At 31.7% G+C, this 14,063-nt stretch overlaps 3 protein-coding genes and 1 pseudogene across 3 annotated transcripts; 1 reads left to right on the top strand and 3 right to left on the bottom strand.

Annotated features, from left to right (window-relative positions):
* Positions 1-1,051: 1,051 nt before the first annotated feature.
* Positions 1,052-3,146, bottom strand: LOC111295342 (3-ketoacyl-CoA synthase 19 pseudogene; annotated as a pseudogene).
* A 2,706-nt stretch (positions 3,147-5,852) lies between these two features.
* LOC111293943 (large ribosomal subunit protein uL29-like) lies at positions 5,853-7,692 on the bottom strand. Its single transcript, XM_022887019.2, has 4 exons — positions 7,587-7,692; positions 7,305-7,440; positions 6,501-6,657; positions 5,853-6,091 (listed from the first exon to the last, which is right to left on the bottom strand). The coding sequence occupies exons 1-4, from the start codon at positions 7,588-7,590 to the stop codon at positions 6,017-6,019; spliced, it is 372 nt and encodes a 123-aa protein (XP_022742754.2). The 5' UTR covers positions 7,591-7,692; the 3' UTR covers positions 5,853-6,016.
* A 1,341-nt stretch (positions 7,693-9,033) lies between these two features.
* Positions 9,034-11,711, top strand: LOC111294846 (caffeoylshikimate esterase-like). The gene is made up of 8 exons (XM_022888173.2): positions 9,034-9,042; positions 9,185-9,217; positions 9,342-9,468; positions 9,579-9,725; positions 9,873-10,003; positions 10,758-10,895; positions 11,020-11,118; positions 11,284-11,711. The coding sequence occupies exons 1-8, from the start codon at positions 9,034-9,036 to the stop codon at positions 11,572-11,574; spliced, it is 975 nt and encodes a 324-aa protein (XP_022743908.2). The 3' UTR covers positions 11,575-11,711.
* Positions 11,712-11,877: 166 nt separating this feature from the next.
* On the bottom strand, positions 11,878-13,779 carry LOC111295719 (prefoldin subunit 2-like). Its single transcript, XM_022889361.2, has 2 exons — positions 13,619-13,779; positions 11,878-12,535 (listed from the first exon to the last, which is right to left on the bottom strand). Exon 2 carries the CDS (start codon positions 12,527-12,529, stop codon positions 12,089-12,091), a length of 441 nt encoding a protein of 146 aa, XP_022745096.1. The 5' UTR covers positions 12,530-12,535; positions 13,619-13,779; the 3' UTR covers positions 11,878-12,088.
* Between the last annotated feature and the right edge of the window lie 284 nt (positions 13,780-14,063).

Here is a 14,063-nt window from a genome sequence, read left to right as displayed (position 1 = left end):
CCAATTTAAGTTAAAATTTTGGTAAATTTTTTTTTAGTTCATTTTATTTTATTAATAAAAACTTTACTTTTATCTAATTTTAATTTTGCAATATTGAAATATTAATACAAAATAGGGTAATGCCACGTTTTCATTTGTAAACGACGAAAGAATAGTTCCCTCTCTGTACTTACTGTACCGCACTACTCCGTGTTTTTGACCAGCGCTAGGGCTCACTTCGAGTAGAAAAGTGTGGGGCCTATTTCTTGCAGCTAGTATCAATGCGGGACTTGAAATCAAATTACCAACAGGCAAGAGTCAATTGTCTACAGTGTCTTTTTTTTGATGCTGCCATAAATGTTCATCCGTAAATTGGAAAACTACACTTTTCAACAATGTTGTCAGCGACTGCTCATTTTCCTTCAAGTATTCATATGTATTCGTATCGCGCAAGCTGTTCAATTCAATATATTATAGGTTGAAAGCTTTATTTAGGCTCCATTTGAACAGGTGACAGATAAAATTAAAAAAAAATAATAATAATAATAATTATAATTAAAAAAATTTTTAATAAAAATTTTATGTTGAATGAATTTTATTATTAATATGTAAATTTAACTTATGATATAATAAACTTAATTATATCATACAAAAAATATAATGAAGTCTAAACTTAACCTAAGTTGATTGATAATTTATGTTTCAAATGACAAGTTCTTAAAGCATAACCTTAGAAGCTGTACAATTTTGAAAGGGCAAAGACCCAAGTGTTATTTCTTTAAATGTTAGGATGGCCTGGCCTTGCAATAGTACAGCATCTTTTCCTAAGGCCAACCATGCATGCGGGTCACATCACTTAAACAAAGTTAATATCTCAAAGTTTGAAAAACTAGTTTGGGTTTTTTTCCTATATATATATATATATATATAATTACCCTAAAATATTCTACTCGTGATCATACATTAATCAGTTTAGAATCATTAAGAGAGAATTACTGTAATAATTTCTCTTCTGTCTTAGGTTGAAGTAGGTAGCTAGGATCATATCCTCCTAAGGGGTACTTGACACAACTAAAATGAGGTTTCGCTTTCTCTGGAGTAGATGCGTCATGTCTAGGCTTGGACTGCTATTGTTTACTCCTTGTAATGATTTAAATTAGATTAACCTTTAGTTCTTGCCGATTGGTACATTTCAGTTGGTACAGTGGCCAATTTAAATTTATTGACACTTCAAATTTGAGCTCCTGGGTTGGTGGTTCAATTTAATGTTAAGGATTTATTGTGCATCAGAGGAAGTACTCTCACTGATAAATATAGAATTCTGGTATAGTGGATGGGATGGTGCTGAACCATAAAGCCGGAGGAGGAAAGTTCAAGTGGCCAACATGAATCAAGATTTTCCTGTCTTTTTTTCTGTGACAAGAGTATAACCGTTAATGCTTGTTACTATTCTTATTTTTTTCTTTCTATGTTTCTGCTTTTCTGCACGCGATATATGTGGTTGTAAGAAGAAATCTTCAGACAGAATGTTTTTGAAGAACTTTCTTTTTTTTTTTTTACTTTTTTTTTTCTGGAATACAAAAGATGATCAGGAAACTGCTATTTGAAATGAATACAGAAACTTTATGATAGCAGTAAAGTAGAAAATGTGAAATGGATTTTATTAACGGCAGCATCTTTCACACTCTTGTTATGGTTTTGAAATAATGGCAACTTCCTGAAGAGCAAAACGTAATGCAACAAATGAATGATCAGGAAATGCAGGGAAAAGACTGATATCTATATTTCTAGTTTATCCTAACAAAGTTTAGACACTCATCATTGATCCAGCTATACTTCTCAGTATAAGGGTTTACCAGGTTTTTCCTGGGGATGGGGTAACGATCTAAAGAGTCTTCCCATACATTAGCATCTTCCAAGTCCTTCATTGCCTCCCACACACAGTTGTTGCACATGAAACCTGCTCCAAGGCTGATCATCAGAATCCTGTCACCCTTCTTGAGCCTCTTCATGGCTTCCATATAACCTAAAACATACCACAGGCCACCGGCTGATGTATTTCCAAAGCGGTGAAGTGCCATTCTAGCCGGCTCAAGATCATATTCACTGAGCCCTAAACTCTTTCCAAGACCATCAATGACTGCCCTTCCACCTGGGTGAATACAGAAATGCTCAATACCAGTCTTAAGATTCAAATTTGCCCTTGCTGATTCAGGCGTTGAGCTTTTGCTCTTACTTTTACAGAGAGATACTACTGCAAACCGAAGTAGTTCTCGTATTGGTAAGATTTTTGGTACTAGAACTTTAAGATTCATGGTAAAAGCTTTAGCAGCAGCTTTTGTCAGGCTTCTTGTGAGAAGAAAACCCTCGTACCCTTGCTCATCTTCTATTTGTATGCAGCATCCATATGCTTCATCATTTGAGCCAATATTGGTTCGTACTGAATGGTTTAGTTTCATCAAAGCTTGATGCTTCAGAGATCTTTTGTTTGTCAGGAGCACCGAACACCCTCCAGATCGAAACAGGCAGTTAGACAGCATCATGGAATTTTCTTTGCCACAATACCAATGTGGACCTATTGCTTCTGTACTCACAACAACTGCAAATACATTCTTGTATGTCTCGAACAAGTGCTGCACCAGATCAACGGCTACCATGCTTGCACTACATCCCATTCCGGACAGGCTGAAGGCTTTAATATTATCCCTCATCTTGTATTGGTTTATAATTCGAGCTGTTAAGGAAGGCGCTGGAGAAAACAACGACACATCAACAACGAGTATATCTATCTCGGATGGAGAAACTCCAGTCTTAGCGAAGAGCTTGTCTAGTGTGTCAAACATAATCTCATCCATCTCTGAGTGTGCATCCTCTAGAGTGGGAGTTTCTTCTCTGCCAGCAAGGACATTTCTTGGGCCATAAGTTTCTTCACCAAGACCTGAATTCACCATGGTCTGTAACAGAAACCTGTATTGCTCTATACCAAGATTCTTGTTCCTCAGAACAACTCTTACAGAGGCTTCAGTATCAAGCTTTCTGTCGTCAGTCGCCCTGTAACACTCATACGCTAACATATAGCAGCATCGGTTTCTCTTTTGAAAAAACCTCTTGTACAAGTATGAGATTATACAGAAAACAAATAGCAGACATGTTATGGAGAGCTCCATTGAGTGAGGAAAATATTCAGCGATCGAGCTGTGCATGTGGAAGTCATACATGTCTATTTATATTACCCTTAATTTTCATACTTCTTCCATGCAATTTGCACTCTTAAACCAGATTGTGGATCTTAAAAATTTTGTTAAGAATCAACATTTAAAAGCAATAACATTCTCAACAACCCGATCTATTGGTACAGCGGCAACTTGTTAGAAGGCCAGAGCTCAAAATTTGAAAGGTAGGTGAAAACTTTGATGAGCATCCTTTTCTTTTTCTTTTTCCTGGGAAAAGGGGAGATTAAACATTAAATATAAAGAGTATTATAATTGCAGGTCACATGCAGTATCTTGTCTTATGAGACCATGACCATAAGAGTAAAGAGTATAAAAACCATTAATATAATAAATAAATTTTTATAATTATATAATAAATCAACTGATAAATAAATAACTAAAAAATTGAATAAATACATAAATATATAATAAATTCTATAATCAAATAAATTTTTAATAAATGAAAAAAATAAATGTCTTATTTGTAATTGATATGAGTTAACTAAAATAGATAATTACATAAATAAAAAATAAACATTAGTTATTTTTTATATGAGTAAATATATTACTATTTTTTTAAAATAATCATTATTTTGATATAAAAATTAACATATAAATAATAAGTACAAAAAAAATTGAAGATACATTGTTTAGTTTCAATTAAATACATTATTTTCAAATTTTAAAATAATCTATTTAATATATTACTACTATATTTATTAATCATTATAAGCAGACCTTAACCTAATTTCCTTAATAATCGTTTTCTTTTTTTATTACATTTTACCTCATGTTCACTTTATTTTGTCATCCAAATGCATATTTTATCACTGATTTTAATTTACCATTATAGTAACTAACAACCATAGAAAAGCCAATATCATCATCTATTCAAATAAACCATATATTCGATAAATGCTCTTATTTTTTTTATTTTGTTTATTTATTGATTTTCAAGTTTTATTTATTTATTTATTCATTTTTAGAAAAATAAAAAAAATAAAAACAATTATCAATCAAAGCCTAAATAAAGTACTCGGTTTTAAGAATTAAGGTATAATTTTAGATAAAATCATCAATAAATAATCAATGCAATTACTTGCATGATATGATCCGCAGCTCCACGTATTACATTTAGTGGTATTTAGTGTAATAATTTTTGCTCAAACTATGTTTTTTTTGAAATAACAATTTTTTTTTTTTTTTAAATTCAACAAGTAACAATACGTTTCCCGGAATTTAACTCTAGGGATTTAAACTTTTACCATTAATTTCTTCTTTTAATTATTTGGCACATATATATAAATTTTAAGTTATGCGAGGAAAGCCAACTTTCTTGCATTTTATTAAATGTCATTGGAATCTTCATTTTGACCCGTTCAAAGATTTGAAGTCGAAATGAATTGAAAACGAGTTGTGATATCGGAAATAAACCCTTGTTGGATGGTGACCTCGTAAAGCCATTAATTTCCTCATGGCAGACATATCATTCCCAGTTGCAAATTGCTTAATTTTTTTAAGAAAAAAAATCATCCCACACTAATTATCATGCAGGTATCTAACTTATTGTTAAAAAATATTTTTTAAAAAATTTTCAGTTTACTTTTAACCTCTATGTTTATATTTATTTAACTGAAAAAATAATAAATTGATGATAAAACGACAAATGACATATTTGTCACGTCATTGTAAAATACACAAGTGGCAAAACGTGGTTACCAGATGGACGAGATCAAAGGGTAGAGATTAAAGGTAAGTGAAAATGCGATTATTTGTAATTGGAGTATGAAGGAGGAAGACGACATGATGTTGATGGTATTCAAATCAAACCCAATTCAAAGCATATTTGGTTTGATAGGTGTAGTTTCAAAGATTATTATGATGGGTTGATTGATCGATAAGTTTGCTCGTTTTGAGGTAAACAGTTTTTGATTGAATCTGAGTGGTAGACCTTTTGTTGATGCAATGCGTTATGTCCTTAACAGTCTTGTCCTGTTAAAGGACACAGGCGAAATGAAGGATTGTACATGAGGCTGCTGGATAAGTGATTTACAGTCATAAATGAAATTAGCTGTAAGGATTTCTCATTGACCGTAAAAGGCCCTTCATTAAATGTGACCAGTAATAAGAGTGCCGAGCTGGAGGCTGCCATTTAAATCTCCATTACCGACACTTGAATTTTGCCGGTATTGTTTGGGTGGGCATGTTGACACCTCGATCAAGCGTTCATGCTCTACCAAGAACACTTACATTTCCATTAAAAACTTCGATGAAGGTCTAAGCATTCCTCCAAAGACAATATAAAACCGATCTAAGTCAAAGGGTTCCTGTCCAACCCCAGGCCAGCTCGCAACTGGAAATGTATGACCTTGATCAACAAAGATCCAAAGCTGCCCTTGCCAGCATGACATTGTTAAATCTTGGAGAAGAAACATTATCTTGACAATAACAGGAAGCATATCCTGGATTGTTTTGTTTGTTTAATTCATTTTATCCAACCTACAGAAGAAATTATCTGAAACCAACAAATTTCAATCCTTGAACAGGCAAGAGGCAGAAGGGTTTCAAAGAATAAACAAGAGGAAAATAGTACAGATACACATATATCAAACTAAATTTCATTCCTTACCCCATCCTACCAATCATCACCTCATCAACAAATGCAAAAATCCTTCATTTAATTACCACATCCATCAAAAAGATCAGCATCTTGGTTTCACAAACATAAAAATTGAACAAAATCACAATTCAGGTTTCACAAATATGACACTAGTAAGTAAGGGCAAATGGAATTGAAAATCAAACCCTATCTAAAAGACCCTACCCTACACCTTAATGGCATACTTCCTCATTGGGAAGTACATTTCCCTCTTCTTCTCCCGTTCAGTCTTCAATGATGCCTAGCAAGCAAAACAACTGATCTTCAGGTGCAACACAACAAGCTATAATACATGAACTAAACCAACTATAAGTTCAAAGCAGAATATGTATTGATGGTCCCAACAACCAAGGCATTAAAATGCTTCAAATGAAATAAAAGTTGTACAAGAGAACGAATATCTTAATCAGGGGCTACACAGCATTCACTGGGCCAATCGTCCTTAGAATTTGGAAATTTTAAAGCTCCTACTTACATTAAAGAAGTAACATCTACTCAATTAGTCTTGAAAACATATGTCATTCAAAGTTCTATGCATTCAAGAAGATGGATAAAAGCAGCAACTCAGCCAAAATGGTGTGATTTTAGGGTTAACTTGCTCAACAAAAGCTAAAGAAAGTATTCAACATCATCAAAAAGGATGTCAGTACCTGGTGATTGGTGAGCCTTCTCCTGATGGCTCTGGTCTTCTTGGGACGCAGATCGAGGGGTAAGAACTTCTTCTTCTTATATGCCTCCCTCAATGCAGCCTTCTGCTTCTGTGAGATTACTGTCAACACCTGAGCAATTGACAGCCTCACCACTTTTCTGCATCCATAAAAAAACACCAGATTCAGAAAAATCCAAAACCAACGAATCCAGAACCAGAAAATAAAAAAAACGCATCAACAAGACCTAATATATTCAACTAACAATGAAATCCATATAAAAAGCACTCCAAAATGTAAATTTGCAAACCCACATATGCATGCCTTAACTAGCTCTTAAAAAGCTTAACTTGCTCATCAAAATATTTCAAGTTCACTTTCATTACTTTCTTTTTACTTCTCAAAAAGTAACTGAATGAATGAATTTGAGGAAAAAAGAGCATATAGCGAAAATAAACATCAATTCAAACATAATTTTTTCATACAAAAGTAAAATCATGTAGCTTGTTAACTTCGTATTCTTCAAAACTATTAGCATTTGAAATTTTATTCATCAAAACGCATTTTAACAATTATATCAGAAGAAATATTTCATATCAGCCATTTATTCATTCTTTTTGCAAGTAATAAGAGCAACAATCAAACAAACAAAATCCTAGTTAAAATATATAAATATCCTTGTCTCCAAAAAAAAAAAAAAAACTAAGAAATCAAATTCCATTTCATAAATCCAATTAAACATAAACTTAAGATCCATAGATACAAATCAGAAATAAAAAAAAAAAAAGAAGAAAGAAAGAGAGTTACATCTTAGAAAGCTTGTTAGGTGCACCACCGGTAACTTTAGCAACGCGAAGAAGAGCAAGTTCAGCTTTGAGATCTTTCAACTGAGCTAAAAGGTCAGTTTTTGATTTCTGTCTCAACTCATGGACCTTGATTCTCGCTGTTTTTTGTGTGTGATTTATTTACAAAAAAAAACAGGAAACCAAAATTTGTTTTAAAAAATGAAAAACCCATGTTCAGTTTTCTTAAAAATAAAGGGAATATGTAAGAAAAATATAGGCATTTTTAAGGTTTTTGATCAATTACCCATTGCTTCTTTTGCTGTTCTTCGGCTGGGACTGCAACGCCGGCTTCTCCCTGTTTTTCTATAAATAAATGAAACCCTAAAATTAAAGAAGTAAGGCGTTTTATGTATGCAATTTACTTGGGCTCAATCTGGTGTTAAATTATGGAGTTAAAATTGGGTTGTTCTATTGGGCCTAATCATATAGAATCAGAAACCCAAATTTCCAACCATATACTTGATTTAAAATTACATTTTTAAATGTAAAATGATACTGATATAAGCTTACATCAGAAATAAAAATAATAATATATAAGAGTTTATGAATGATTAATCCTTGAGTTGTTTTCATAAGGATGGATCGGTCTCATCAAATTTCTATATAAACTTATTTTTTTACAAGTGACCGTCATATTAACGTTGAAATTTATACACCTATATATTTTCTCGTGTTAAAAGAAAAGAAAATGTCAATGTAAACTCAAATTTGGTCCCAAAAAATAATTATAAATAAACTTAATTTAAGAAGTAATTCTTGCAATTAAAATTACTAATTAACTATTATAATATAAATATACAAGTCGGCTAAGTCAAGTAGCAATGTAAATTGGAAAGGCATAACCCAAGCAAGACAATCGACAATTTAGAGAAAAAAAAAAAAAAAAACCAAAATAAAAGGTGGAGGCTTGAATGATCTTTCATCATCTTCTTTGACACTTTCTTTTAAATATTATACAGTTATGTTCTTGATTACATTTTAAGTTAATATTTGGTACGTTGACAATATATAAATATTATATATTATCAATCAATCATATGATGACACTTAAAAATAAATATTTAAAGATAAATATTAATAAAAATTTATATTAAAAGATTTGATTACTTTTTATTTTTTTACTTATAAAGTGTCACTATTTGGTTAACAGATACTGTATAATAATTATATACTATTAGTACATTAAATATTAACTTTTATATTTTCTTATAAAAACACTATTTTTATAAAGATTAACAATCTTTGAACCACCTAGATAATTCAAACAGGTTGAAGCTAGGTTCACATACCTCTCTTTGCCATGATAACTTGTTTTTCTATATATAGACATATCTAAAAGGTAAGTTGAGATCATAAAAGTTTAAGTACTTGAATCTTCTCTTTATTCCATTTTTTAGTTCCAAATTGTGTGTGTGTGTTTTTTTTTTATTTCTTTCATGTTCAGTGTAAAACTATTTAATCATTCCCAGGATTAGATTTCAAGATTTTACCAATTAATTGAGTTGACATTCTTTGTGACCACATAGTTTATCCAATTCATTGCACCACTCTTAACAAATCTGTGGTTCGGACTTCCAGTTTTCCTTCCTTTTCTATATAAATTCAAGTTTTTTCACAAATTAAACCTTAAGAGCAATTGTTTAAGTTTCTATCCCACACCTTCCCCAAACACAAATTCGTTTGTCGTCTTCATGGCATTGGTATGTTTTTTCATATTAATTTGTTTTATCTACAAACATGCACGTACAAACAAATACAGAATCAAAGATTTTTTTTTTTTTCTTTTGGCTTTTGTTCCTAACATGTTTGTTTTTTTAAATCTTTTCTACTTGATGTTTATAGGTGCTCGCAAATGAAAATATTAATTATGAAGAGGTGAGCTAGCATGTAACTAGTTTAAATTTTATTTCACAGAAATTATTTGTTTCTTTTTCATTATTGGATTATGATTATGATATCTTTTTTTTTTTTTGGGTTAATTTTGATATCATTTTTGCAGTCATTCATCACAACTTCTCAAGGATTAAAACTTTTCAGTTGCAAATGGATTCCGATGAACAAAGAACCGAAAGCTTTGATCTTCATTTGCCATGGATATGCCATGGAGTGCAGTATCACCATGAGCAGTAACCATTATTAATTCCAAAAACTTAGAATCTTCAATTTAGGCATCAAAATCCAAAAGCTAAAACTATGAAATCAAAGCTGACAATTTAGTTTTTGTGATTAAATATAGGCACTGCAATTAGGCTTGTGAAAGAAGGATTTGCAGTTTATGGCATAGATTACCAAGGCCATGGAAAATCAACTGGATTGGTTGCTTATATAGAAAACTTTGATGATATTGTCAATGATTGCAATGATTATTTCACAAGTGTATGTGGTGTGTCTACATTTTTTTTACCCTATAATTCCGTTAATTTGGTGATCAAATTCAATAAAATTCACTTTTTCAATTCCTCTTTTTCATGCAAAAGTTACAGTTATTTGAGATTATATATATATATTTATTTGAATCTTTTATGTTCAGAGAAGGAAGAGAATAGAGGGAAGATGAGATATTTGTTAGGGGAATCCATGGGAGGAGCCGTGGCTCTTTTGCTACACAGAAAGATGCCAGACTTTTGGACGGGTGCCATCTTGGTTGCACCCATGTGTAAGGTGTGTGTTTTTGATAGTTTGACTCGTTAAATTACCAATTTTATTATATCTTTCTTTGTCCTTGTTTTATGCTCTTAATTAGAGAAGGGAGTTAAGCATGTTTGTTATGGCCATCCTACAAATTTGGATCTTGTGCATGTAAAATTTTTTTTTTTCAACGGCGGTTTATGCATGTTTTAAAATTTTTAACGTAAATATCAACTATCATGTGAGTAATCAAGTAAAACATACGTGCAGATAAACAAATAAGACTGATTTACATTGAAAATTAATTTAGAAAAAGTGGTTCTTGAAAATATAGGGGAGATAAGAGGATTTAACTTTGAGAGTTTGTTGTTAACATTTCTGAAATGAGTATCTGAATTAGATTTTATTTCATATAGAGTGTATAACAAGTGACATGCAATATATATATATATATATATATATATATATATATATATATTACTAAAAAGCGGTGCCCGCTTTTCATGCATGCAACACAATTATATTTTAATTACTCCTTCGCTTATATCACCTAAACTTAACATCTGCAAAGCCAGAGAAATATGGATTCTAATAATAATAATAATAATAATAATAATAATAATATGTTGGATTTTGCATTATAATTTTAGTACATTAATGAAATTACAAGAGGGGTAAGGGTTATAATGTTATTACGTACAAAAAATTTTTCATCAAAAAAAGGATTATTATAATTTGACGTAGATTTTTTTTAAATTTTTGATTAATTATTTATTATTTATAACAGATTGCAGATGACATGAAGCCACCTGCACCAGTTACTTTTATTCTCAAAGGGATTGCCTGGTTGGTTCCAACTTGGAAATCATTGATAAAAAAAGACATTGTTCAAATTGCATTTAAAGAGCCTGAAATAAGACAAGAGGTAAATATATATATATATATATATATTTATATATATTTTCTAAAATAAAGATCAAAGTTAAATTTTACTAGCTAGGGTATTTGATAATTCAGGTATTGATATATGAATTTTCCTTTGTAAACAGATTAGAAAGAACCCATATTGCTACAAAGGCCCACCTCGACTGAAAACCGCCAGTGAGCTTTTGCGGGTTAGCTTGGATATTGAGCAAACACTAAATGAGGTTTGTTATTCTATTAACTACTTATTCTCTTTTCCCTTTATTTTTTTCATTTTAACAATTTTATTTTCAGAAAAATGAAAACAAAATTTGCAAATGAAATTCATGAAATTTTGGATTAAAAGTGGTTGTTTCTTTTTTTTTTTTTTTTTTGTCAATTGTAATTAGGTTACACTTCCATTTATAGTTCTCCATGGCGAAGATGATAAAGTGACTGATCCACAAGTAAGCAAACAACTTTTCAATGCAGCTTCAAGCAAAGACAAGACCCTAAAGCTGTACCCTGGAATGTGGCATGGTCTGCTCTATGGAGAACCATTAGAAAACATCAATATCGTGTTTTCAGACAGTATCAGATGGTTAGAGGACAGAACTAACCTCGGAGATTCAAGGTTGGAGACGCAGAAGAAGGTTGAGTACGATAATTTGTATTTGAACAGGAAGAAGAACAAACTTTAGTTTAACCATTGAAACTCCAAGGTTTAATTTGCTTTCGTATTCATGTTAATATATTCTAATATTTGATTTAATGATTAATACAAATCATTTAAATTCTTTCTTCCACAAATAAAAAAAAGATTAAAAATAATAGTGTTTTTCATTTTTCTTCTACAAGTACATTCATGTCATGTTAAATTCAGATTTCTCAAAATAATTTCATGGCCATTGGTGAGAGTGTTATCTTAATTCTTGAACTAGACAATTTGCCCAAAAAATCCAATCTAGATCATTCCTTTTGGTCCTATTGATAGACAAAAGCAATAATCAAAACATAACCACACATTTAAAACAATTTGGTACAGAATTTAATCCTAATCAACAAAACATCCCATCCTCTAAACCCTGGTACATCTTAGCAATAACTAAACAAAGTTTTATCCGGTAAGATTTGGGTACATCTAAGCAATAACAGGACACCTTTTTGTTGGGCAAGTTCAAGAATACGAGGAAAGAAACAGAAAGACTATACTTATCACCCACTTGAACTTGCAGGGCCAACAAGAACTCCTTGAGCTGAACCTTCCTTTTTGCTGCTTTCATCTTTCACCTCACCTTCAGATTTCTTTATCCTAATTTTGTATTTTGCCTCAAAATCAGCAATTTCCTTTTTCTTCTTCTCCAGGGCCTCATTAAGCCGGGCAATTACCTCCTCAAGCCCTTCTCTGTTTCGCTGCACAGCTGGGAGGACCTCTTTGATGGTTCTTTCCACCAGCACACCTCCAATCATCCGGTAACACCTTCTTGATGGGTCAAGCGGCTGAATGGCATTTATAACTAGTGAATGCTCACTCACTTCCATCTCCAACTCAGTGATCTTAGAATAAATTTGATTTAGTTCAGATCTCATAGCTCCATACATATTTGCAACCACTTGCTCATTTACAGGTTCCTTGCTCTCAGATTTGCTTGCCATTATTCTCTGCAAACAAAGGGTATAATGGTATTAGCATTGGAAAAAAAAAGAAAGAAAGCAACAGGCAATTTGAAAAGGGACACATAACACAACAGATGAGAGAAAGGGCAAAGAAGCCCTCGAGATTTACGATTTAATAATAGGAAGATTTATTTAAACATATCAGGAAGAGTATCCACTATGCAAAATTGATATTAAGCAAGAAAGAGATCCTAACAAGGTAACATCAACACCCAAGTAGACGATTTGAACAAGCACTGTAATAATACTTGTAGCAACCTTTGAAAACATAAGCCACCCAAATTTGCTTCTAGATGAACTAAAACAATAGAAAATCTGTTTCAAAATGACACCTAACTCACCCCCTCCCCACCCCCCCCCCCCCCAAAAAAAAAAAAAAAAAACCAAAGTTTATTTGCTAGCTGAGGACCTTAATCCGAAAAAGTAAACAAATTTCATCTATAGTTGATCAAATTGTTCAATATATAAGCCAAGCATTTGCACATTATCTCAAAAAGAGAAGAAAACCCATCTCTGCAAATGATACTACTAACACACGAAAAAAGGAAATGCTATTCGGAAAAAGCCTTATTCATTAAGCAAAAACTCCATGGAAAGAAGCTGACTGTTACAAGAGCATCGAATTTGAAGGCAAAAACATGGATTCGGGTTCCACTTGGGCTTTACCTCAAACAAAAAGGGGTGGGGGTGAGATTCGGATAGAGATCCTAAGTTTGAGCTGTAGTGCAATACAAGTACCGCTACACGATCATTCTTAATTAGGATAAGGAAGAAAAGTTTGTCTCAGCCTAAAACTTAAAAACAAACAAACCCTAAAATATGTTTAAAATGTTATTACAAAATCAATTAAAAAAATAAGAAAGCTCAAATAGCACGCAATGCAATCAACTAAATACTGGTAAAATCTTATCATTCAATCATTATAAGGTTACATAATAAATAATAGTTGCAAACTATCAAAGTTAACAGTCAAATTTTTAGACTTAGAAATAGATTCAACAAAGACCCATTAAAGAAATTGAAAAAGTAAAACAGGAAGACAAGAAGGGGAAAAAGGAAGAAGCTTACCTGGGTCTGGGTGCCGGCTAGATTGCAAACCGGAGAAGAAGGGAAACAGGAAAGGTGAAATGGTCGATTCCAACGGAGATGAGTGAAGAATGATGAATTTGGAAAGCGGAAAAAAAAACTTGGGCTGGCTGTAATATGATTTGTACGTTTATTGGCCCATTTAATATCATTCGGTTTTAATCTTCAACTTTTTAAACCCAAATGAAATTCATTTTTATTTATTTAGTATGTTTTATTTGTATTGCCAATTAAGGTTTCATATCGATGTTTTTAACTTTTATTTTTAACTTTTTATTTAAAACAGGAAGAAAAAAAAAAAAAAAAAAAACAAAACTCATTCATTAAACTAGACTTAAATTATTATTTTTTTATTAATGAGTTTTTAACTACGGCATTAATTATTAATAGTGGTGGTAGTATTCCTTTCCTTCTATAATATCACGAA

Source organism: Durio zibethinus, chromosome 14 (genome assembly GCF_047325235.1).
Source record: "Durio zibethinus cultivar Kanyao isolate XHJ-2024 chromosome 14, ASM4732523v1, whole genome shotgun sequence".
NCBI lineage: Eukaryota > Viridiplantae > Streptophyta > Magnoliopsida > Malvales > Malvaceae > Durio > Durio zibethinus.
This window is presented reverse-complemented; position numbering and strand designations above follow the sequence as displayed.